Source organism: Solanum dulcamara, chromosome 5 (assembly GCF_947179165.1).
Source record: "Solanum dulcamara chromosome 5, daSolDulc1.2, whole genome shotgun sequence".
Lineage (NCBI taxonomy): Eukaryota > Viridiplantae > Streptophyta > Magnoliopsida > Solanales > Solanaceae > Solanum > Solanum dulcamara.
In genome coordinates this window covers 7,276,430-7,299,682 of record NC_077241.1, presented here as the reverse complement: position 1 = coordinate 7,299,682, position 23,253 = coordinate 7,276,430, and the positions used below count along the sequence as shown (strand labels likewise).

Sequence of the window (23,253 nt, the reverse complement as noted above, 5' to 3'; positions counted from 1 at the left end):
GAGATCTATATCTGGTAGACATATGCATGCTTCTGCCAGCGTTATTGCAGAATTTATCAAAGAGAGGTTTAGAGAAGGAAAATGTCCTATACCGAAGGAAATAATGAACATTGTGAGTATAGAGTTGGGATGTGATGTTAGTTACTGGACATGCTGGAAGGCCAAGCAACTTGCACAAAATATGATATGGGAAACACCGGAACACGGATACGCGGCACTGAAAGCATATCAGTACAAGATTGAAAAAGCAAATGAAGATAGCTTTACGACTTTGGAGGTTCAAGGTGGCAGATTTTTATATTTTTTTGTTGCCTATGGGCCATGCATAAGAGGATTTAAGAACATAAGAAATGTCCTCGCTATGGATGAGACTTTTTTAACGGGCCAATTTGGTGGTGTAATGCTAATTGCAAGTGGACAGGATAGTGAAAATCAAATATATCCTATTGCTTGGGTTGTGGTTAACTCAGAGAATGATCTTTCTTAGACTTGGTTTTTTTGTCAATTACTCAATGTAGTGCCAAATACAAATGAGTTATCCATCATATCAGACAGAAATGCGAGCATAAAGAAAGCGATTGCTACAGTTTACGATCAAGCTCATCACGGAGTATGTACCAGGCACCTTGGGGAAAATATTCATACAAAATTCCATGCTGGTTCTTCAATCCTTGGTCTATACTATGACGCATCAAATGCGTATCGAGTTGAAGAGTTCAATGAGTATTTAGAAGAAATTCGACGCAAAGGTTATGGTAATGTTGTTGAATACCTCAAGAATGATGTTGGTTTCAAATGGTGGAGTAGAGTTCATTTTCCAGGAAGAAGGTATGATGTCATGACATTCAATATTGCAGAGTCTGTGAATGCCAGACTTGTAATTCAAAGAGAATTTCCCATCATTGCTTTATTTAATGCAATTCAAAAGATGTTATGTCGATGATTCCATGAGCGACGTGGTCTAACGTTATGCACGAGTAACTATTTAGCTCCGACGACAAATACTTTAGTGTGAGAAACTAGACGAGAAATAGCAGATAAATTATTTGTACAACAACTTCAGTGAATGAGTTTATTGTTCAAGGGTATGGTCAGGACGCAAGAGTTAACATCAACGGCAAAACATGCTCATGTAAAGTGTGGGATCTTCAGCAATTGCCTTGTGCCCACGCATTGGCAGCACTCAAAGCTCAGCGATTACCAGACTATAGTGAGAGAGTTTACAATCTATGTTCACCATATTATTCTGCAGAATTCCATCGGTTGGCTTATTGAGAGATTATAAACCCCGTTCCTCCAGAAGAGCAATGGGAATGGGCGATAGAAAATATAATTAATCCACCCATTGTGAAGCGTGTGAAAGGCCAAAAACGTAAGAAAAGGATCCCAACAGTTGGTGAAGGTGCTAAAAAGCGAAACAAATATTCTCTCTGCAAGCAAGTCGGCCACAAGAAAACTACTTGTCCCGATAACCGTACTTGACGTACAAGTAAGAAAACAAATATCCGAACTCTATATGCACCAGATAGTGCCTTCACAAAAACGAATAGTCAGTCTTCTTGTAAATCCTCTTATTGTTTCAACTCGAACGATCATGCTAAGTATTTTTTGATTTTTTTATTAGTTTTACTCCTTATTCATCAAATCTCAAGTCAATACGAAATATCAACATAAAACTAATAAAGAATAAGATGATAAAGTGCGATCGATACCACATCTGGCGGATCAAAGCATATGCTGTAACAGACAGATCATGTATTTGTCGGACAGATGCTCAATTTATCAGCATTATACGAGATAAAATTTGATGTTACATTTTTTTTGTGAAAAGAAAGGAACAATATTACAAATTAAAGCGCAACTTGGACGTACAAATAAGAAAACAAATATCCGATATCACATCTAACAGACAGATCATGTATCTGTCGGATAATTCATAAATTTATCAATGACTATAAATGAAATAAATGATGATAGAAAATCTACACTGCAAAACTATTAATGAAATTAAAATAAGTCGAATATTTTCATCAGTGAGAACAAAAGTGGCATACGTTAACTTTTTAAACTTAAATATAATTCAAGACAAATTTTAATTAAACCGATTGATCCATACTCTGTCCGACAGATCCAAAAAACATCCTAACAGAATTACTAACTATCACCGCCGATCTTTCTCCTTTTATAAGTTTTCATAATCTTCGAAGCCTCCCGAATTTTCTTTTGTCTCAGATCTGTTGCAAAAGGGGAATCATATTTTGGGTTAGTTTTCTTTGTTCTTTTCGCCCTTGTAGTACATACTCCCGCAAATTTGGTAGCTTCATCTTTGTCAACTATGTTGCTTCCTTCCTCTTCAAGCTCATCAATTACCTTTTTTTTCAACATATCTGGTTGTTCATCACCTACCTGAAAATTTTCATCATCATACTTTTTTTTGCTTAATTTTTCTATCTGGACATGCAAACCACCCACTATACCACTCAAGTGGTCTACTTTAGCATCGAGACCATCCATTCTTTCATTCAATTTCTTGTTCATATTCTTCATCTCATTAAACATATTTGCACATAATTCAATAAGTTGAGAAAGTTTGTCTGGTGAATCACTTAAATTAATATTTTCAATAACTACCTTTGATGGTTGTCTTCTAATATCAGTTTCACGTCCGTCGTGATCCAAAGCTACCGAAATCTCATGCCTTTCGAGAGAAGAGTTAGCTAATCGTGTCACAACACTAACTACTTTTGTCAACCGATCTATACTCTCATCCACCTCATCTTTCAAATCCTCCCAATTAATCAAATATGATTTTTTTGACTCAACATTAGTAGGAACCAAAGTAGGATGCACCACAACCTATAAGAAAATAAATTGTTAAATAAAAGTACAATAATAAAAACTTCTAAAATGAAATATTGCACCAAACAAGCTTAAGTATTCACCTCTTTATTTTGCATTGTTAATAGCACTGTTTTATAATCTGGGGGTGTCTTCTTTTTATCGTACCATTGGAGCAATCTTGGAAGTGGCAAGGGAGATTTTATCAATGGCTGTCCAAAAGCCTCTCCTAGTATAGGAATTGCTTCGAAAGCCCACACCTATATTGAAAACAAAAAAAGTACTAAATAAATATTAGTAGGTAAATTTCAGATCGATACATAACTTGTTATGAGCAATTAAATTTCAGATCGATACATAATCTGTCATGACCAATTCAATATCTATCTCACCATAAAATTATTTAAGCTTACCATAAAAGCCCAAGGGAATTCTTGCAAGCTATAACCTTTAGATGTGGAATTATTTTCCTTCCATTCTGCAGACTTTTTCTTTAAGTTAACTTTTAGAAGGAACTCAACTGTCATCTCAAAAGAACGCCTACCCCAAGGATATGCATTAAAGTAATCCAAGTTTGTCACCATTTTCATATTCTTTATATCAACAACCCGCTTTTGATCACCAGCCCATAAAAAAGACTCAACAAACCACACCATAACGATCTTCAACTTTGTTTGCGCATCAAATCTGTCACTTTTTAATATTTTCTTTAAATCATTTTCCGTTAGACTACGTTTTTTGTTCAACACTAGATCTAAACAATCTTTTGCCTTCCCTTCATCATATAAAGCCTTACCAGTGGGAATTTTTCCACAATTCAGTCCGGTAATCATAGCAAACTCCTTCATACCAAATCGAATTGGCTTACCATCAATTATGAATCAAACCTCCTTTTTCTTTAAGCTTACAATACGTCGTTGTAGAAGATAGTGTACGATTTGGCCACAAATATTTTTGTTCCAATTCTCTAGGTTCACTTTTAATAAGCAGCCAAAACAACTATTCATAAATTGGTTGTACAATTTTTCCTTCTCCAAGTAATATTGTATAATTTTAACAACATCCCACCTTGATAAAATGCTCACAAGTCCATCAAAGTGATCCTCGTCCTCCAATTCCTTACGCAAACTATATTGGGAGAGGTCTACTGAGGTTTCACGTTCTGGTATCAATAATATTTCATTCTCCTCAGCAGATTCATCCTCATTACTAGATGTCTCAGAAGACTCATTCCCATCACTAATTGTTTTAGAAGCATTATCCCCATCACTAGTGATTTTAGAAGACTCATCCCCCTCGCTAGATATATCATGTTTCTGAAGATATTGTAACAAATGTAATATCAATTAGACAAATAAGGAAAACTAAAGATTGGTGTCAATATTTTGAAGGACTGATTGTAAATCGATTTGACCAACTATTAGTCGGTCTATTATATATTTAGAAAATCAGCCTGATTTTTACATTGTTCAGATTAATGTACTATCAATCTCCTGATTTGGTAAACAAAATATTTTAGCCTTTTGGATGATTTTATAAAGCAGATCGATGATTGATTGAGTAGACTAATTAATAATTGGTCACGTAAATCGTGACAGATTTTTACTTAGTTGGATCGATTTATTTTCTGTCACTTTAATTATAGCAATAATGATTCCTTTCTGAGTGAGATGAGAAATTTAAGTTGAAAAGCTAAAAAAAAATGAAGGTGCACCTGATTCTCTTCTAGCTCGCGGCCACCATTTTTAGGATCGACTTGCACCATAAATTCTTCAAAGAACAAGTAAAAGTTATGATCAAGAAACAACACCCACAAAGAAAAAGCAATTACTTTAACTATAACTTCATATAAACTTTAATTAAAATTGAGAAAATTTCTATTACTACAATGTTTTTTCTTTACAAAATAAGATTGATGCTAGAGTTAAGGGAGAGTAGAAAACTTACAATTTAGAAATTCAAGAAGAATACTCAAAAAGAGAGTTTAAAAGATGAGTAAATTGAAGCAATCTTTCTTGGCAAGAAAGGAGGAGAAAGAGAGAATGCCTCTGACCCAAGTAAATATTTTTTGAATGTGCAGTCAATGTTACTATTATTAGGTTTATATATTTAATTTATTTATAAATAGATACCTAGATTATCTAATATTTTAATTATTGTCTAATTATTCATTAAGTCCCTTTTTTTCATTTATTTTGATATATTTTAAATTGAGTAAATAATAGAAGGCATTTTGTTAATTGGAGACTTGAATGGGTCTCCAACCCAAATTTTCTCATCTAGCCGACTGGAGTTGGAAGTTAAAAATTTGAAGTTTAAAGATAGTAGTAGACGTTGGAGACAGAGAGAGAGACAGAGAGAGAGAGAAAGCAAAATCCGATGATGGGAAGCGATTCAACATGGGTAGGAAGAAAACCTATGAGACGACTTGGTGGAATGTCTGATGCTCTCTCCATTGCTGCTGAATTGGGCTTTTCTGTTCCTCATCCTCCTTCCCAGGTTTACTTTTTTTTTTTACTTCCTTAATTGTAAAGAATTCACTGCCCAACTGGGATTTGAATTGCTGAATTTTGTAGTTTGATTGCTGTAGTAATTGTAATTGAAGGGCTTGTTGCTGAATTCCCATTTTACTGTAGATCGATTTGATTGTGATACACGCAAGTTTAATGTGTTTTTGGAAGTTACATTTAGGCATTTAGGGTTTGATGAAGGGAGAATAAAATGATTTTAAAAGGTCTTCAACTAAAAATGAGATGCGACTGTAGAATGTGTTGCAAAGAAATGTTAGGAATTGGGGGAAATTTACATGGTTTAGCTTAAGATCCTAGTGCTCAAGCTTTGTTCGTAGGCGGGATTGTCTTGGAAATATTTGCGTGTAGGCTAGATATGCAAATATTGGTTGTTTCTTATTACTTCCGTTACTCCTTTTTGTGACTGCTTTGGACTATTTTTCCTTAAGCCGAGGGTCTGTCGGAAACAACCTCTCGACCTTTGAGGTAGGGGTAAGGTCTACATGTACTCTATCCTGCCAAGACTCCACTTTGTGGGACTACATTGGGTATGTTGTTGTTGTTGCTAGACATGCTACTCTGTGGATTTGTCATGGCGTGCATTAGTTGGCTTAGTCACTACCCACAACAAAATGAAACAGAAAAAGAAAGAGAGAAGAGTCTAGGTGGTTCTTGCTGGAAAAGTGAAAATTTCATGCTACTTAAAAAGAAAAATTCAATTTAGGTGCTTTTTAGTACGTCAGTTTGTCTATGCTTTCATGTTTGTTGACCTTTCATTGTTGCAGATTGCTTTCCTTTTCCCAACTTTTTTGTTTTCTCTATTGTTCTTGCACTATGGGGATACCCAAATTTTGTGCATTTGTATTCTAATGGCTTTCGATATGTCCTTGCTTCTCTCTGTTGTCTCTATTTTTACTGTTCTTTGTTTTCTCTCATACTTTGAGATTTATTTGTATTTATTGATTGGAATTCAACAACATTCCCCTTGTTTAGGAGGAGATACAAAACTTATCCACCACCACTGGCGAAAATGGTGATGATTTGATAAGGGTCTTGAAGGAACTTACTGCTGTTCAAAGGAAAATTGCAGATTTACAAGTGGAACTTCAAGGTCGAAAGGTGACATCGTTGATATTCTAATGAATTCATCTATTTTTTTTTGAGGTTTTACATATTTCTTGAAATTATCCAACATGAATCAAATCTAGCGAATGCGCTTCCTACTGTGTGAACATATACCACTTTGACTGTTTAGTTTGACCTAATATACAGATGACATATTCATTTAGACAGGGCATGGATTCCATATTGTTCAAATTAATTCGAGAACTTCCTAAACTAGGTTTTAAACTTGTAATTGTGGTGAGAACATAGTTTGTCAGGCCAATTTGAGTCTGAAAATTATTCTATCAATAGAACTTAACCATAAAAAAAGAACATCCTATCGTTTAGAACAATGTTAACAAAAGCTCACTGCATATACAATCATTTGTTTTCTATTTCGTCTGTGTATTCAAGTGCATAAATAGCTTGCTCTTATAGTTAGAGACTAGGTCACATTGGATTGGCAGCTTAGTTTAAATAGTTTGGTCAAAATGGGTGACCATTAATGCAGTGAGTTTTCTGATGAGCTTGCACATCTAAAATACTCGTTTCATCTTGGGAAAACATAAGTTCAGTAGTATCACTTGTCTATGTCTGTTTTCTGATGAGCTTGTACATCTAAAATACTCGTTTCATCTTGGGAAAACATAAGTTCAGTAGTATCACTTGTCTATGTCTGTTTTCTGATGAGCTTGTAAGCCTAAAATACTCGTTTCATCTTGGGAAAACATAAGTTCAGTAGTATCACTTGTCTATGTCTAACTTAAATGCAGAATACTTTACTGAATTCTACATTCGACTTGAACCTGCATGAACATAAACCTGGGGGAGGATCAGTGCAGTTCAATCGTTCAATCTCCCGACTCCCGGATGATATGCTACATTCAGTTAAAAATTAATTATTTCACACTACAAAGCATTTTGATTTGATCAGGCGCAGAAAGGATTTGCCACTCCTTTGCTATAAGTTCAACTCAAACTGTACTTTTTGTGGGTCCTTACCTCATGTCTCTTCATAGTGGACTCCTAGAGTACTTTATTGGACATTATAAATTGAGTTTAAAAGGACTAATAATTGTGATATTTTATTTTCATCACCTGGTTACATGAAAATTTACTCTTTTAGATGATATCACGGACTAACATAGTACTGCGCTACAACTTTAGGAGGACAAAAATGTTGCTCATCTTACACATGTCAGTGAAATGGAAAAGAAGATTGAAACATTGCAAAGGATTACTACTATTTTGAAGGACGTTATTCAGAACAAGGTAATTGACCTAATCTAAATTTTAGCTTCTATGTTCTGCATTATTTTACATTTGGTGATATTCAAATATTTCATCGTGATCTCCTTAGGCCATCTTTTTGAAACCAAAATAAATTCCCTCCTATCATGGGGAGGCATCAATCCTCTTTCCGTCAATTGATTGATGTTGTTCCATTCGTCAATGTTTTCATGTTTCCTAGAGAAGGAAGCATCACGTGCAACATGTGCAGTTTCTGGACAGAATTATTTAGGACCACCAGACTAAACACAATAAGGCCATAGAAAGACGCAAAAAAAAGGAATTTCGAAACATGAATATGATTGTTCAAGTGTTGCTGATTTGTGTGGGTTTTGTTCATATTGAACAACTAAGAGATGTATTCATGAAAGGATAATTTGGAATAAAGAACTTTGTTTCTGCCATATCTAGCAAAGACTGAAAAGGAAGAATGATGTTGGTTTCTATAGGCGTGTTTTTTGTTTGCACACAGCCGTATTCATGGAAGTATTACGGATGTGCTTCTTTGTGCACTCTTTCATTCTTGCATGGGGGATTCAGCGACAGAGAGAGGACGTGCTTCTTTGTGCACTCTTGCATTCTTGCATTGGGGAGTCAACAGATAGAGAGAGGCACAAAAAGAAAGAGGTAGTGGTGTTGTGCCATGTGTTGAAGTTAAATCATTCAGGTCTATAAATGAATATAGCAAACTGAGACTGAAATCCTTAAAATACCCACTAGGTTAAGTCATGACCCTCTTAGAATACTAAAAGTATGTTGTTGGGGGATTACCGCAAACACTAAAAAGTTTAAAGCAATATTAATAAGACTGAGCTCCCACTGAAGTGACTGGCGAAAGTGAGCTGCGTTGATGTCTGACCAATCCAGTTGTGCCTGGAGTGTAGTCTGTAGTATCATCATTTAAGAAAATGGAAGCAAGCCCTCACAGGCTAAGTATCTCTGATAGGATACTGGTAAGTCTCATAGACTATTTCCTCAATGAAAGAGAACGAAACTTTTTGGATTAAAGATACAAAATAGCAGTATACGAAAGATCACATATTTTGGAAACTGGCATATACTACTAAAGGAAGTTGATAACTAGAGAATGCATGCATGCAACTATAACTAGACTTTGAACTGAACTGTAAACTGAATAACTGGCATGTACATGATGAATGCATAAATAATTTTGAAAGCAAATTTTCTTATGAGAAAAGGTTTTAATGTTGGGACCCTCGCACGTGATGTTTGAAAACACACACGAGGAGTGTCAGCCTATCCCCTAAGTTTCTTTTTACGAGCATGGGTAGCTAACCCTGTCCCTCATGGCTCTCATGCAAGGAGAGGTTGGAAACTTCTCCCTTCTGAGTTTGAATGTGATCAGACTAGTAGCTAAATCTGAAATGAGCTTAAACATGACAATGCAATGCACATGATGTGTAATGGTTCAGGATTTGTGTAAACACTTAATATCCTGAAAGCTGGGTAAATAAATCACATAAGTCATGTGAGATGTCTAATAATACATGTACAACTCATACTTTCTTACTTATGGCTGAACTAAATGAGAATAGGGTGGATTAAGAGCCAATTCACCAGAATATTATCTACTGTATTTTATCGAACATGTAGTGCACGTCGGGGTTTCTAGAATTCTCATTAGTAAGTTAGTAAGCCACCTTATCACTTCCTCGTATCTTACGCTCGTTGACATGTTTTAAACATTGTGATACACTCAAGTGATCCTCACTTATCGTCGATGGCCTTACATCTCTGGATTACCGACCCAAGATACTTGAAACTATCTCTCTTAGGGATGGCCTGAGTGCCAAGCTTCATTTCCACGCCAACCTCATGCATTGTATCGCTGAATTTACACTCCAAATATTCCATTTTGGTCCTGCTCAACTTGAACCCTTTAGACTCCAGAGTTTGTCTCCACACCTCCAACCTAGCATTAACTGCATCGCGTGTCTCATCATTTAGTACTATGTCATCTGCAAATTGCATACACCATGGCACCCATCATGAATACACTATGTCAATTCATCCATCACCAAAGCAAATAGGAACGGACTAAGAACTGATTCCTGGTGCAACCCCATCTCAACGGGGAAGTGCTCAGAGTCTCCTCCCACCATTCTAACTCAAGTCTTGACTCCATCATACATGTCCTTTATCTCCCTAATGTAAGCCACCGGTATGCCTTTAGCCTCCAGGCATCTCTAGAGGACTTCTCTCGGAACTTTGTCCTAAGCCTTTTCAAGGACAATGAACACCATATGTAAATCCTTCTTCCTTTCCCTATATTTCTCCATCAGCCTCCTCACCAAATAGGTGGCTTCTATAGTCAATCGCCCCGGCATGAATCCGAATTGGTTCTCAAAAATGGACACACCCTTCCTCACCCTCTCCCAAATTTTCATAGTGTTGCTTAGCAACTTGATGTCCCTGTAATTGTTACAGTTTTGGATATCACTCTTGTTCTTGTACAACAGAACCATTGTACTCCACCGCCATCCTTCGGGCTTTTTGCCTTCTTAAAAATGACATTAAACAACCCAGTCAACCACTCTATGCCTGCCTTGTCTGTGCTCTTTCAAAATTCCACCAGAATCTCGTCGGGTCCGGTCTCTCTTCCCCTGTTCATCCTATTCCTTGTAATGTGAACACCTTCAAAATTTTAAGATGGAGAATATTTTATTGAAATGCACCGGAAGATAGTAATGCCTACCTTGAGATGAGACCCGAAAATTGGGTTAGATAACTTATCCTGGGATAGTTAATCACAGGATAACTTACTCCCAACCAAACGACCCCTTATTTATTTGTTTATTTGTAATTATGATTTCTTTCCTTATCTGCTTCACTTTCTTGCTTTGTTTGCTAACATCTTCTGTGGGTCTTTTAGGACCGCATAATTGCTCGCCTTCAACAACCATATTCGTTGGATTGCATTCCTGTTGAAGCTGAATATCAGGTTTGTTACTTGTCAACTGTAATATAAAATCAGTTTATCTTCCATGAATATCTAGAACTCGAGAGATAGATGCTTGTCCATATATATACCGACAACTAGAGTTTTAATCTCATTTGCAAAATATTATTTTTGTGGAAGATTGAGAAAAAACAACATAGGTATGTGGAAAAATTTACATAGAATATAATTTGATTAGATTCATTGCATTGGACTAGCATAATATTGTGAATATCCTATATGATATTTTAGGATTTCTTTAAACATTATTTTCATCAGCACCAGATGTTGCTTCAATATTTACAATTACAAAAGGCCCAGTCCAAAATGTACAAGGAGTTAAAAAATTCAAAAATTGTTTCTGCATCCTCTACATAATTTTCTTTACACCAGAATATAAAAGACAAAAAAAAAGTTCTAATTTCCTGTATAGAGCAGCTCGTGTCTTCAAAGCACCTAGCTTTCCTTTTTTTCTGCACAGTCCACCGTATGCAAGCTGGAACAACATTCCACCATTTTTTCTGTCTAATAGTTCCTGTTGCATTGCTCCAAGTTCACAAAAGGTCCTTCATATCTTTAGGCATTACCTTTTTAAGTATTTAACCCCGGCCAAAGACAAAGATAATTGCCAATAAAGGTCAGTGACCTTTACAATGCTGAAATAAAAGCCTATTGTTCTCTGCCTCCTCCTGACATAAAAAAACATCTAGAGCTCAACTGTGTCCCCTTTTCTGAAGATTTTTGTAGCAACCAATTATGTAAAACAGACAACTTTGAATGAAGCTTTGACTTTTCAAAGAAATTTCCAAGGCCAGTCAGGGTTAATGGAATCTTATGTTGCTCGGACTCTTCAAAAAATGTCATTGGGTGCATATCGGATACTTCAAAGGTAGTGCATTTTTGAAGGATCCGACACGGGTGCGGCAACATTTTTGGAGAGTCCGAGCAACTTAGAATTGGAATCAGTACCTGGCAGAGAGTGATAGGCAGAACTGATTCTGAACCTTTTGTTGCTGCTTCCGTTCCAAACCATGGAGTCCTTGAAATTTCATGTACCATGAAAGACCGCTTGTGTCTTCAGAATTTCAGCCACCCTATCAATCTCCTAGTCATACAACAATCTTCTAAAGAGAGATTCCATTCCTGTTGACTCCATGCATCCTCAATTGTAGCTTCAGGTGTAGAGGCCAAACAGAACAAATCTGGATATAATTCTTTTAAAGGACCATGTCCTAACCAATTATCATTCCAGAAGAATGTCTTACCTTCCATTGCCACTTCTGCACTCAATGTTTTCAGCAAAGTTCTCCCCAAATTTACCCCAAAAGAAGGATTCACTGGTTTAGTGCACCAATGTCCCTGTTGACCATATTTTTGATTTATTACCTTCCTCCAGAAAGCTTTATCTTCAGTATTATATCTCCATCATTTCCTATGTTATAATGAGCAACATTTTTATCTGAGAAAAGTTGCCATTGTTCTAGAATTCCTACATCCAGACAATTAGTAATAATCCCAGTGTATATTTAGTATTTCATTTTTCAAAATAAGCAAACTATAAGTTACTTTATCACCCCGAGTTTGAGGGAGCATGGTGAAACGTCAAGAAAACATATTCATTCTTAATGGTTACGTTAGTCAGAGAACAATTGAAAGTGTAGAATATTCATAATATATATCTCATAATTAAGAAACACAAATATTGTCAAACTTTTGTACATCTAGACAATTAGTAATAATCCCAGTGTATATTTAGTATTTCATTTTTCAAAATAAGCAAACTATAAGTTACTTTATCACCCCGAGTTTGAGGGAGCATGGTGAAACGTCAAGAAAACATATTCATTCTTAATGGTTACGTTAGTCAGAGAACAATTGAAAGTGTAGAATATTCATAATATATATCTCATAATTAAGAAACACAAATATTGTCAAACTTTTGTACCTGAAAATTCTTATATAAGGAGCCCTTTTATGAGTTTTTAACCAGTTAATTTGAACAAGATTTTTCTACTTTACCACACTGTCAATAATTAACTCTGATTTTTTAGCATAAAAAATTGCTTAAGCTTTCTTACAAAAAATGTAAAAATTGTATTAGTAAGCCTGTTTTTACAACTTTTAACTAGTTGTCTAGATTGAATTTCCTGTTATTATGCTAAATACTCCTCTTAATTTAATCTAACCTCATGTTAAGATCACCTCATTAGAACTTCTTAAAGTTGCGGTGTTGAACAAACATGAAATTATAAAACCAAATCAAGTGTCTCATTATATTATGAAAATAACTCTATTCCTTCCCTGATTTGATGCTTGTTATTGCTACCTTTTTTATTTATCAACAAAAATGAGTCATTTTCATAATACCATCTCTAATTGTGTGTTCTGTGCACCATTGCTACCCAATTCAAAAGCACTTCAGCATTGACAGCACAAACTTTTTTTTAAAAAAACAATTGATGAGACACACACACTGAATGTGGGGCTCTTTGCCAAAGAGCTACTGCATAGCCCTTGTCTTGTGACCCTTTGAAACTTAAACACCCAGTGAGAAAAACTAAGAGAAGAGGAGATGTTTCGATAACACGATGATAGTGTAATACATGATGCACCTATTTATAGTTGTAGGATGCAATCTTCATTAGCCATTATATGGGCTCTATGTAAAGAGAGAAACGTGAGAGCATTTGAAGGAGTAGATAGTGATTTTTTTATATTATAAAGTGGTCCTCTGTTTTCTGTTTCTTTTTGGTGTACCGTTGAGGTTCCTATGTGTATAGATCATTGGATTGCTTTCTTAGAGAACATACATTTTTTGGTGTAGGTTCTGTATGTTTTTGGTATACTGCTTGTACTTGTTTACAAAGTCTTCCGCCATCATTAAAAAAAAGATTTACCTTATCAAAATAATAAAGATACATCTTTAGTTGACGAGAAACTAACTAGATACCATCATAACATGCTTAACTACATTAACGCTTTGCTTCTAACACACCCTACTACTGTACATTATTTACCTTGTAAAACACCAACTCACAGTAGTTATACTTCGACCGATACATCTCTAAGTATCCCTGAGAGAAAGAACTCAGATGCTTCTATTCCAGTCTTTAGCTTTTTAAAATTATTCATTTAATCGTTCAGACACGGGACGAGCCAATAGATGCCTTATGTAATTGAATGGTGCAGAAACAATTTTCGGAATTACTGATGAGGGCTGCCAGTGATTATGGTGCTTTAACAGCCTCTGTAACAGATTTTCAGTGGAGTCAGAATTTTAAAGAGCCACCAACAGTATGGGGGGTATGCACTTCTTTTTTTCAATCCTGCTGATTAGCTTTTTCTTCATATGTTGTCAAAATAAAACTAATTTGTTTTTTTGGTTTGAGTTTGAAGCAATATTCGTAATGTTGTATTTTTTTAATTTTTGTTTTTTGGTAAAGGTTATCACTACAATTCGTAATGTTGTATATAATATGTTTTGCATGGAAGCTATTATTTTATTTTGTATGTTGGGTTCCTGAATCAGCAAAGAGTAAATGGCATATATCTGTCCTGGTGACAGTCAAGTCCTTGATGATGCTCATGTTTTATTCCCTATTTGTCTGATGCAAAAAAGATTGAGTTTCATTTTGTGGAAGGCATGTCACTCTAGTTCTACATTCACTTTGATGGAAAGAAAATTGTATAACTCAATAAGGAAAAACTAAAATGGTACGTGGTGTAGTTAGCAGGAGCTATAACTGTCAAATAGGGTCGGAGATGTATGATGCAGCTAGATTTTAGTGTGTAATCCGTATAGAAGCAACACATGTTTGCATGTGTGCTCAGGTAAGACTGATTCAAGAAGTTGTAACTGCAAAAGGATTAAAGGAAATAGGAATTTATGAAATCATTAGCGCAGTTTTGCATTCTTGTTTTATTGCATACTGGTGAGTTGGAACCCTCAAAGTCAATGCTGCTTGGACTCTCCAAAAATGTTGCCACACCCATGTCAGATCCTCCAAAAATGCACTATTTTTGGAGTATCCGACATGCACCCGTCGATGTTTTGAGGAGTTCGAGCAACATAGCTCAAAGTACACATGGGATACAAAAATTTTCCTTCTCAAGACCCTGAATTAACTTTTACTCTGTGGAATGCTTGGATCTATTGCATGAAACATGCAAGAGAACTTCATGAATTCACATATATGGATAGGAAAAGCAAGGTTAAATATTTTAGACAATATATCAAGTTGCATTTGATATTCAAGTTTGGTGTTTTAATTAATGTAGGAAATGCTTCGTCCAATTCCTGTTGCTCTGGCTTCTAGCACCCGATTCTTTGAAGCCATGTCTGCTATGAGAGAGTCAATTGCAACACTGCATGCTTTGAGAGTTGGTCATTCTTCTTCCTTGTCTACCACCCCAAGCAATGATCCTTCTCAAAGTACACTTGGAGATGCTGATTGCGTAACTCCTCCCCCATGGAAAACAGAATCAAGCTTTGATGATTTAGCAGTTGGAAGCCTGAGAAGGCAAGAAAGTGAGCCTCAAGAAGATAGTGAAATTGAAAAAGGTGATAGTATGAGCCACAGGAGATTGTCATGGCCCCCTTCAGTTAAACACATCTGATTATGGTATCAATATTTGGCATGCTGGTGATAAAATTTTTTATCCCCGTTTCCATGAATTTGTCTTTTTGGTTCTCTTTGTATTTATTCGTTTAGTTGTTTGTATTTATCGGTGTTGGATGGGTGTGTTTTTTTAGTGAGTTTCCCCAGGACTTTTGTTTGGTTTCAATCTTGTAAATGTATTCCTCAACTGCAGCAAAAATTGTTGGCTCTGTCCAAATTGAAAAGATGTTTTTTCACAGATATATCCATTCTCCAATTACACATCTTCGTTTCAATGACACGTAAAATCTTTTCTATAATATGTAGTAATATTTTGGGAAAATTACGCGGATAAGCAAACATATACTAGTTAATTAGCTAATATAGTTATAGTTTGAATTAATTATGGCTCACGGCAAACATCGAGATGTAATTACAGTTTGAGTTTTGTATAATTCGTGCGATTATACAGTTGAGTTTTGTATAATTTGTGCGATTATACAGTTGAGTTTTATATAATTCGTGCGATTTAGTGATTAATGCCGCACTTGAAGTTTTCAATTAAAGGTTGTTCCCTTGATCGTGTGATGTGATTATATTGTTGAATGACATCTCAAAGACAGTTGAATAAATAAATCAAAAAAAATAAGATGTACAATGTCATCTTCAAGACATTGTCTTAGGAAAACATATCAAAAATTTACGAAAAGACACAACACATGTCAATTTTTTAAGTCGTATTACAAGCCCAAATATGAAATAATATATGTAAATATCGAAAGTTATAAACTAATTTTTTAAAAAAAAATTACAAAGCATATTATAATTAATATTTTTTGTGTACAAAAAAAGTAAAATTATATATGTACCGTGTCGGTTTGGTTTGACTTTTTTTTCTATTAATACCAAACCAAACCAACAATGATCGGTATATTTTTTTCAACGCCAAACCAATCAAACCAAACCACAAGTTGATTTTTTTGATCGGTTTAACTTGGTTCGTCGGTTCGATTTGACTTGTACACCCTCAATCCAGAGTATCCAAATTCTCTTTTGGCCTTTTTTTTAAAAAAAAAATATTATAGGAAGACAACACTAATAAAGAAAGCAAGAGATATAAAAATAATTGATTCATCAAATAATAGAAGTGCAATATTGCTTTGGTAGTGAGCGAAAACTTACTTTTTGTCTGATTAGTATGTAGGAATTACTTGCCGATATGAATAGATAATAATAATAATAATGCCGGTAATTTGAACGTGATATATAGGCTTAATGATGGTGGAGGCAAGAGAAAAGTGAGAATAAGCAAACACTTAACCTGATTGTATATATGAAAAATCTAAATACAGTCGTCGGTCGGTGTATAAAACTTAAACTAAATTTTATTACTGTACAAAGTCTTTATCAGGGAAGGGATCGAGCAACAAGGCAAGTATAGCATGCCCAAATATTGTACATGAATCATTCATCTCTTTGTTCCTTCTTTCTGATCTCTCTGTCGCGGTGGAGATGACATTTTTCCCTCGGAAAAATCTCAAGATCAATGGCCATGGATGTCTGACTTTGTATCGCGAGATCATCATTATCTCAATGCATGAGTTGGAAGGGGAAGAATGGAGTTTGCAAGTTCTTCATTCAACTTAACAGGGAGTGGTGGCATCTGCTTCAACGTGCAGGACGACTCATTCAACCTGCAAATAAAGAACAAAGCTAGAATATAAAAGATGCAAAAGGGACAGACATAATCAAGAGAGTACTTCCAAACATACTTATGTAAAATCTTGAAGATGTTATCTCGAGCTTGACACAAAAGTCGAGTATTCTCGTGTATCTGCAAGAAAGAAGGGGACAGCATTAAGTGTAGAGTTATCATCGTGTACAACGGGGGACTATTAGGGAAAGATAGGTTCTTGGAGAATGTACATATGTTCATCAAGATATAAAATGCTGAGGTTCACATGATGTTGGTTTATTTATAGCAAACTAAGAGCTTAGCCAGTTGATGAGACAAAATGAACCAAAACCTGTCTCTCTCCATCTTGAGAACATAGGTTCCATGAAAATATTGTCAGACAAACACATTCTGAAACAATAGATAATGTTCGTCTGGCAAACGACCCCTTAGAAAGGAAACATCTTGAGGGGTCGTTTGCCAGTCTAAAATGATGTAATGTTTGGTTGGAGGTATTAGAAAAAATAGTTCCCATGTTACTAGTTCAATGTTTGGGTTGGCCATAGAAGAAGAAATAATCTTTACATAACTTTATGCAGCGACGTTAAATAATACTCACATTAAGTTATCTATGTATTATATTATGCGATAGAATGTGCAATAAGAATATCCGTATTAGCAATATGAAGATGAAAGTATTCAAAGACAAGAATATCCTTAAAAGTAGGTAATCCTTACATAACATTTCATGTATTGTTATTCACAGGATAACACTCCCTTCCTTATTATTAATCAATTCTGGGGACGTGCTTTGCACGTTTATCTCAAAATATTTCATTAATTTTGTATTGCAAATGACATATTTTATACCCTTTAAATCTATTGGTATTTACTAAAAAATATCCATCATTTTTATGATAGAAAGTACGTATATATATTTTCCTAATAAAAAGAATACATCCTTAATTATAAAATTGACTAAAAGTGCATAAAGTATAAATAACTAACTATTGTATAAATACAACTTTCAAATGAGGTTACAAAAATATCACATGCTAGGCTAATCTATACGAAGCAACAAATCACGGTAAATTCTCAATAATAATAACAACAAAACAATAGAAAGTTGTACAATAACAACAAACAAGAAACATAAACATTAAACAAAATAAATTAAAAGATACAAGAGAAGAGAGCATAGAGATTTTCTTATTTTTTTTCAATTGATATAGTGTCAAATATCACTATTTATAGAATAGGATTGAGGAATACAAAGAGTTGTCATGAATATGTCATTAATCAATTTGAGATCATGGATGAGGATGACATGTGTGATTAAAAATCATAATGAATATAATTAGTGGGAGTTACATATATTCACATAATGGAGAGTTAGTGGTAATAAAATTTATGTAATATACTTCACATTAATACACACACATATATAAGAATATAATATAGGTTTGTATGATTTTTTATTTTTGTGAAGGGCAAACATAACTATTCATAATTCCAAATTGGAAGATGAACAAAACAAAAAATTCATAATTTACTCAAACATGAAATTAATACAAAGAATACATGTTCAAGAGACTTTATGGTGGTTGATTCATGTACTGATATGATGATTTATTATTTAATAGTTAATTATTAAATAATTTATAATATTTAAATTTAATGTAAGGGTAAAATCGTAATCTAACTTTTGAACATTCACGAGATTATTCAACACCTCCATAAAATCATGAAAAACTTAATTGTGGATGCTCTAGTCTAAAAAAACTGAAATTATATCAGATAAGTTGCATACTTACTTGATTTGTCACAAGATTTGCAGAAATTTGTTCAAATATCCGAGCGTTTTGATGAATAAGCTGTGTGGTCATACTGACTGTGGCTGCAAAGAACAAAATTCTGTTTTTTTCAGAATAAATGAGCTTGGAATTAGATGAGAAGAACATTATCAGATGCTTTAACTTGAGATATTAGGTGTTTGTCCTCAACATCTTGCATAGGACATCTCCAAGATACAAACAATTTGTTCTCATAATTCATTTGAAAAATATTTTCTCTAAGAAAATAAGTTCCTTCCCTAGTGGAAGTAGGGAAAACAAGTTCCATAAATGGTATTCCACATAATTGTCTCCTCCTACCGTGCGACACCCCCTATCCCCACCACCCTATACTCCTATCCCCACCCCACCTCCATCGTGTTTGCCTAAATTATATACAAATACTTTTAAGTTATGTAACTCAGACTCTTCAATAATGTCAAGGGAAGTTGTTGGATCCTCCAAAAGTAATGCATTTTTGGAGGATCCAACATGGCAACATTTTTCGAGAGTCTGAGCAACATAGTTTTTAAGACAATAGTTTCTGCTTACTTACCAAACACAAGAAAATAAGTTCGAAAATCACTTATTTTCCAAGAAAACAGATTCCTTCGTACCAAACACATTGAGATATGATCACTTTCTTTAGTTAATTTCAGCATCCAGATTCTATCTTTATGTTTTAAAAGTTTGGCTTTGCAAGGAAAACTGCTCCACAATATGAGGTTTGAGGCTTGAGCCTTGACTGTCAAGGCTTCATACTTGTGTTTGTTCCTCATAAATTCTTACAAGGCCTAGTATAAGAAAAGCTAGTTTGAGAAGTTGTAAAATTCTTATTACACCTACCCCTTCTTCAAGGAAAAAAGATAATCTAAAACTTATTTGTATGTCAGTTTTCCATATCCATACTCGCGTTCTAGATGCTACGCAGAGTGTTCCTATTGAAAGACAAGAAATGAAAATTGTTGCTAAAAGTAGAGAAATCTTAATCTACTGGCTATTCTTGAGAAGTAAAACTGACCATGGTACGAGACGAAACCTTCATTCTTATTAGAAACCACTCCTTGAGTGTATGGAGCATAACTAGGCTGCTGCATTACCACGGGGGACGATACTGCAGTAGGATCAATCATTTTTTCCTGAGAAAAGAATTTAACACATTCCATAAGCCTCTAGAGATATACATTAAAGTAAGCAACACAAAAAGGACCTAAAGCAGAAGTGACGAATTCAGAATTCCCACAGCCTCATTACATACAACTTTCTAAAAGCATGTAACATAAAGAAACCAAGCTAAAACATGATCTTCATAATTTCTAGATATTTTTGTTTAGTTTGTTCATGAACTAAGAAAGATGAACGACTATTTAGAATTAAATTAGGTGCATGTACTGGACTAGGTACATGATAGAAGAATATCTATAAATACCTATGTATGAGAAGCCAAAATGCAAGTCGAGTAGGTAGAAGTCCACTTGTCTTCAAAGAGAATGATTGGTTATGTAAGCACGTGGAGTGAAGTGAAGAAGAAGCATTTTCTCCGCTTGACTTCAAGAATGAATTCTAGTGATTGAGAGTGTTTCACCGTTCCTAATTTTCCAACAATTCTTTCACTCACATAATCCAAGCACAAAGTTTTATTGTTTAACACAGGTAGACAAGGAACTATTAATTAGAGGATAAAAAAACCAGCTCTTGCTGAAAGACTTATGACATTGGTCTGTGAATAGCCATCCAAAGAGAATGTTTCATGCTATGGTATTGTACATTAACAAGTTTTAAGAAAACAAGGAGAGGAAATAAAAGACGCTGAACAAAAAGAAGAGAATCACACCTCTCTGTTACTCTCATTAAAGCAAGAGCATTTTAATGATGGGTGATGAAGGGAGAATAAAATGATTTGATGAAATACTTCGTACCACCACTGAAGAGTAAAGATTCTCTATGTATTTCTGTGTATCCTTTTTTTTGTGAAACCCCTTTATATAGGCATGAGCTAGAGTTTACGGGTATTTTGGTCTTCAAATAATTTGAAAGACTTTGGGCTTAAATAGCATAGGCTGGGCTCGTCTTGTTTACTTATTGGACTGACCAAAATGTAATTTGGACATTATGTAAGTCATATAATTTTAAGTAAACTTTACCTAAATCCCATAATGGAAAAGTCTAATTATTATACATCCCTCATTGTATCAAAATTACCCGATATCCCCTTTTTTCAACTTTTCTGATACATTAGTGATGTATCTGATACATCAATTATCTATAGAGTAATTAATGAAGATCATCTATTTATGGATAGTATCTTAATATAAGGTATGATTGGTTCTTTAAATCAATTATTGATCTAATTAATGGGATTAATTTGGTTAAAAAATAACGGTTGTGTACGTGAAGATTCAAGCCAAAAAACAGAGCATAAATTCAAATCAAATTCGATTTCAATTTTTTTTTCCAGTTTTGGTGATACATCAGTTATGTATCTGATACATCAACTTTAGATGTAGAATACTTAATGCATATCGGTTATTTATGGTTAGTATTTTAATGTAAGTTTTGATTGGTTATTTAATTGAATCACTGATCTAATTAATGGGATTAATTTGTTTAAAAAAGCAACTGTGATGTTCATGAAGATTCAAGCCAAAAAACAGAGCATCGTCTCGAATGGAAAAAACTGAGCATCAATTCAAACCGAAGTTGATTTCAATTATTTTTTCACTTTTGCTGATACATCAGTTATGTATCTGATACATCAACTTTAGATGTAGAATACTTAATGCATATCAGTTATTTATGGTTAGTATTTTAATGTAAGTTTTGATTGGTTATTTAATTGAATCACTGATCTAATTAATGAGATTAATTTATTTAAAAAAGCAACTGTGATGTTCATGAAGATTCAAGCCAAAAAACAGAGCATCGTCTCGAATGGAAAAAACTGAGCATCAATTCAAACCGAAGTTGATTTCAATTATTTTTTCACTTTTGCTGATACATAAGTTATGTATCTGATACATAACTTTAGCTATAGAATAGTTAATGCACATCAGTTATTTATGGATAGAAGATTGAGATAAGATATGATTGGCTCTTATAGTTCCGAATCTCAATGGGTGGGACGGGATCTTCTTGATGACGTATTTCATTCCCTGCATTGACATGAAAATGGTTAAATACAACTTGAACTTTATACATAAATACGATGTATCATATGCATTAAAATATCTGATGCATGAGATGAGATTCTGATACATACAGAAGATGTATCAGAAGCAGTTATATATTATATTCTGATACATAAATGTAGATGTATCAGAATCATTAAAACTTGAAACAACAGAAAATGACACTTAAACATGATGTATCAGAAATAGTAAATCTCCAAAAAATTGCATTTGAAAAAGACATTATGTATCTGATACATAAATGTAGATGTATCAGAATCATTAAAACTTGAAATAACAGAAACTAACACTTAAACATGATGTATCAAAAATAGTAAATCTCCAAAAAATTGCATTTGAAAAAGACATTATGTATCTGATACATAAATGATATGTATCAGAATCATTAAAACCTTCACAAAATTTTCATTCTAAAAAAAACTTAATTGAACCCATACCTTTGGGAGATTAGGGCGTGTTGTAACCCCTTCAATCTTGTTGTCTATTTCTTTGGGTGCATGTTTAACTGTAGCTTTCGACTTCAATTTCTCACGTAGCTTATTCATCACTACTGGATCGTTACGATATTTGGATCTAACCTCATCGTAACCTTCCCAAGACGAATCAGAACCAGGTGAAACAAGAATTCCTTGATTTTTATTGGACTGTTTGAGACCATGAACGGATTCCATATGTATCATTGAAGGCATGAGAAACAAAAATAGAAAGATTTACAGAAGAAAGCAAATGATAAAAATTTTAGAAGATTTTTCAAAGATTTACAGAAAAAATCAAAAGATACAAATTTTAGGAGAAATCAGATTGAATGAGGATGAAGTGAAATTCCATATAAGGAAAGATTAAAATATACCTTAGTTGAAACCTTGAAATTGATTAACGGTTGAAGAGGATCAAATTAACTAGAGCAAATTAGGGCGAGGATGAAGGAGGAGGCAGATGTATCAGTGAGGGGGAGAGAGAGAAAGGAAAAAGAGGAATTTTGGAAATTTTTTGGTGTAGTAGAGAATAAAAGTAAATATAGCATCTTAATATGTGTAAAAGGGTAATTTTCCCTAATTTTAACTTAAATATTAATCCGATTTTATTAATCAATAATTTGACTTGATCAACGTATGAAGAATTTAAGATTTAATCCAAATTTAATATGAATTTATCAATAAAACGTCAGTGTCTGCACCAAGTTTTTCAATTCGATTTGGTTATTATTTTCATCCAATCCAAAAATCGAATGCCCAACCTTAGATCTGGCCGACTGGAGT

At 34.2% G+C, this 23,253-nt stretch overlaps 3 protein-coding genes across 3 annotated transcripts; 2 read left to right on the top strand and 1 right to left on the bottom strand.

Moving 5' to 3' along the window:
- The first annotated feature begins 22 nt into the window (after positions 1-22).
- Positions 23-1,275, top strand: LOC129890437 (uncharacterized). The gene is made up of 3 exons (XM_055965994.1): positions 23-425; positions 519-877; positions 1,096-1,275. The coding sequence occupies exons 1-3, from the start codon at positions 23-25 to the stop codon at positions 1,273-1,275; spliced, it is 942 nt and encodes a 313-aa protein (XP_055821969.1).
- A 3,827-nt stretch (positions 1,276-5,102) lies between these two features.
- LOC129888961 (AUGMIN subunit 2-like) lies at positions 5,103-15,562 on the top strand. The gene is made up of 6 exons (XM_055964037.1): positions 5,103-5,337; positions 6,342-6,467; positions 7,620-7,724; positions 10,636-10,704; positions 13,891-14,004; positions 14,980-15,562. The coding sequence occupies exons 1-6, from the start codon at positions 5,218-5,220 to the stop codon at positions 15,316-15,318; spliced, it is 873 nt and encodes a 290-aa protein (XP_055820012.1). The 5' UTR covers positions 5,103-5,217; the 3' UTR covers positions 15,319-15,562.
- A 1,045-nt stretch (positions 15,563-16,607) lies between these two features.
- LOC129888960 (uncharacterized) lies at positions 16,608-19,941 on the bottom strand. Its single transcript, XM_055964036.1, has 4 exons — positions 19,828-19,941; positions 18,789-18,871; positions 17,072-17,133; positions 16,608-16,993 (listed from the first exon to the last, which is right to left on the bottom strand). Exons 1-4 carry the CDS (start codon positions 19,937-19,939, stop codon positions 16,885-16,887), a joined length of 366 nt encoding a protein of 121 aa, XP_055820011.1. The 5' UTR covers positions 19,940-19,941; the 3' UTR covers positions 16,608-16,884.
- Between the last annotated feature and the right edge of the window lie 3,312 nt (positions 19,942-23,253).

Bases quoted from the DNA above. Each gene is read 5' to 3' on its own strand.
- LOC129888960 (XM_055964036.1), bottom strand. From the start codon at position 19,939: ATGATTGATCCTACTGCAGTATCGTCCCCCGTGGTAATGCAGCAGCCT. The intron at 18,872-19,827 runs GTCAGTTTTACT...TGTTCTTTGCAG, and splicing joins AGGTTTCGTCTCGTACCATG to CCACAGTCAGTATGACCACA. The intron at 17,134-18,788 runs GTAAGTATGCAA...TCTTTCTTGCAG, and splicing joins CAAATCTTGTGACAAATCAA to ATACACGAGAATACTCGACT.
- LOC129890437 (XM_055965994.1), top strand. From the start codon at position 23: ATGCATGCTTCTGCCAGCGTTATTGCAGAATTTATCAAAGAGAGGTTT. The intron at 426-518 runs GTGAAAATCAAA...TACTCAATGTAG, and splicing joins AATTGCAAGTGGACAGGATA to TGCCAAATACAAATGAGTTA. The intron at 878-1,095 runs GTAATTCAAAGA...GGGTATGGTCAG, and splicing joins AGTCTGTGAATGCCAGACTT to GACGCAAGAGTTAACATCAA.
- LOC129888961 (XM_055964037.1), top strand. From the start codon at position 5,218: ATGATGGGAAGCGATTCAACATGGGTAGGAAGAAAACCTATGAGACGA. The intron at 5,338-6,341 runs GTTTACTTTTTT...CCCCTTGTTTAG, and splicing joins TTCCTCATCCTCCTTCCCAG to GAGGAGATACAAAACTTATC. The intron at 14,005-14,979 runs GTATGCACTTCT...TAATTAATGTAG, and splicing joins AGCCACCAACAGTATGGGGG to GAAATGCTTCGTCCAATTCC.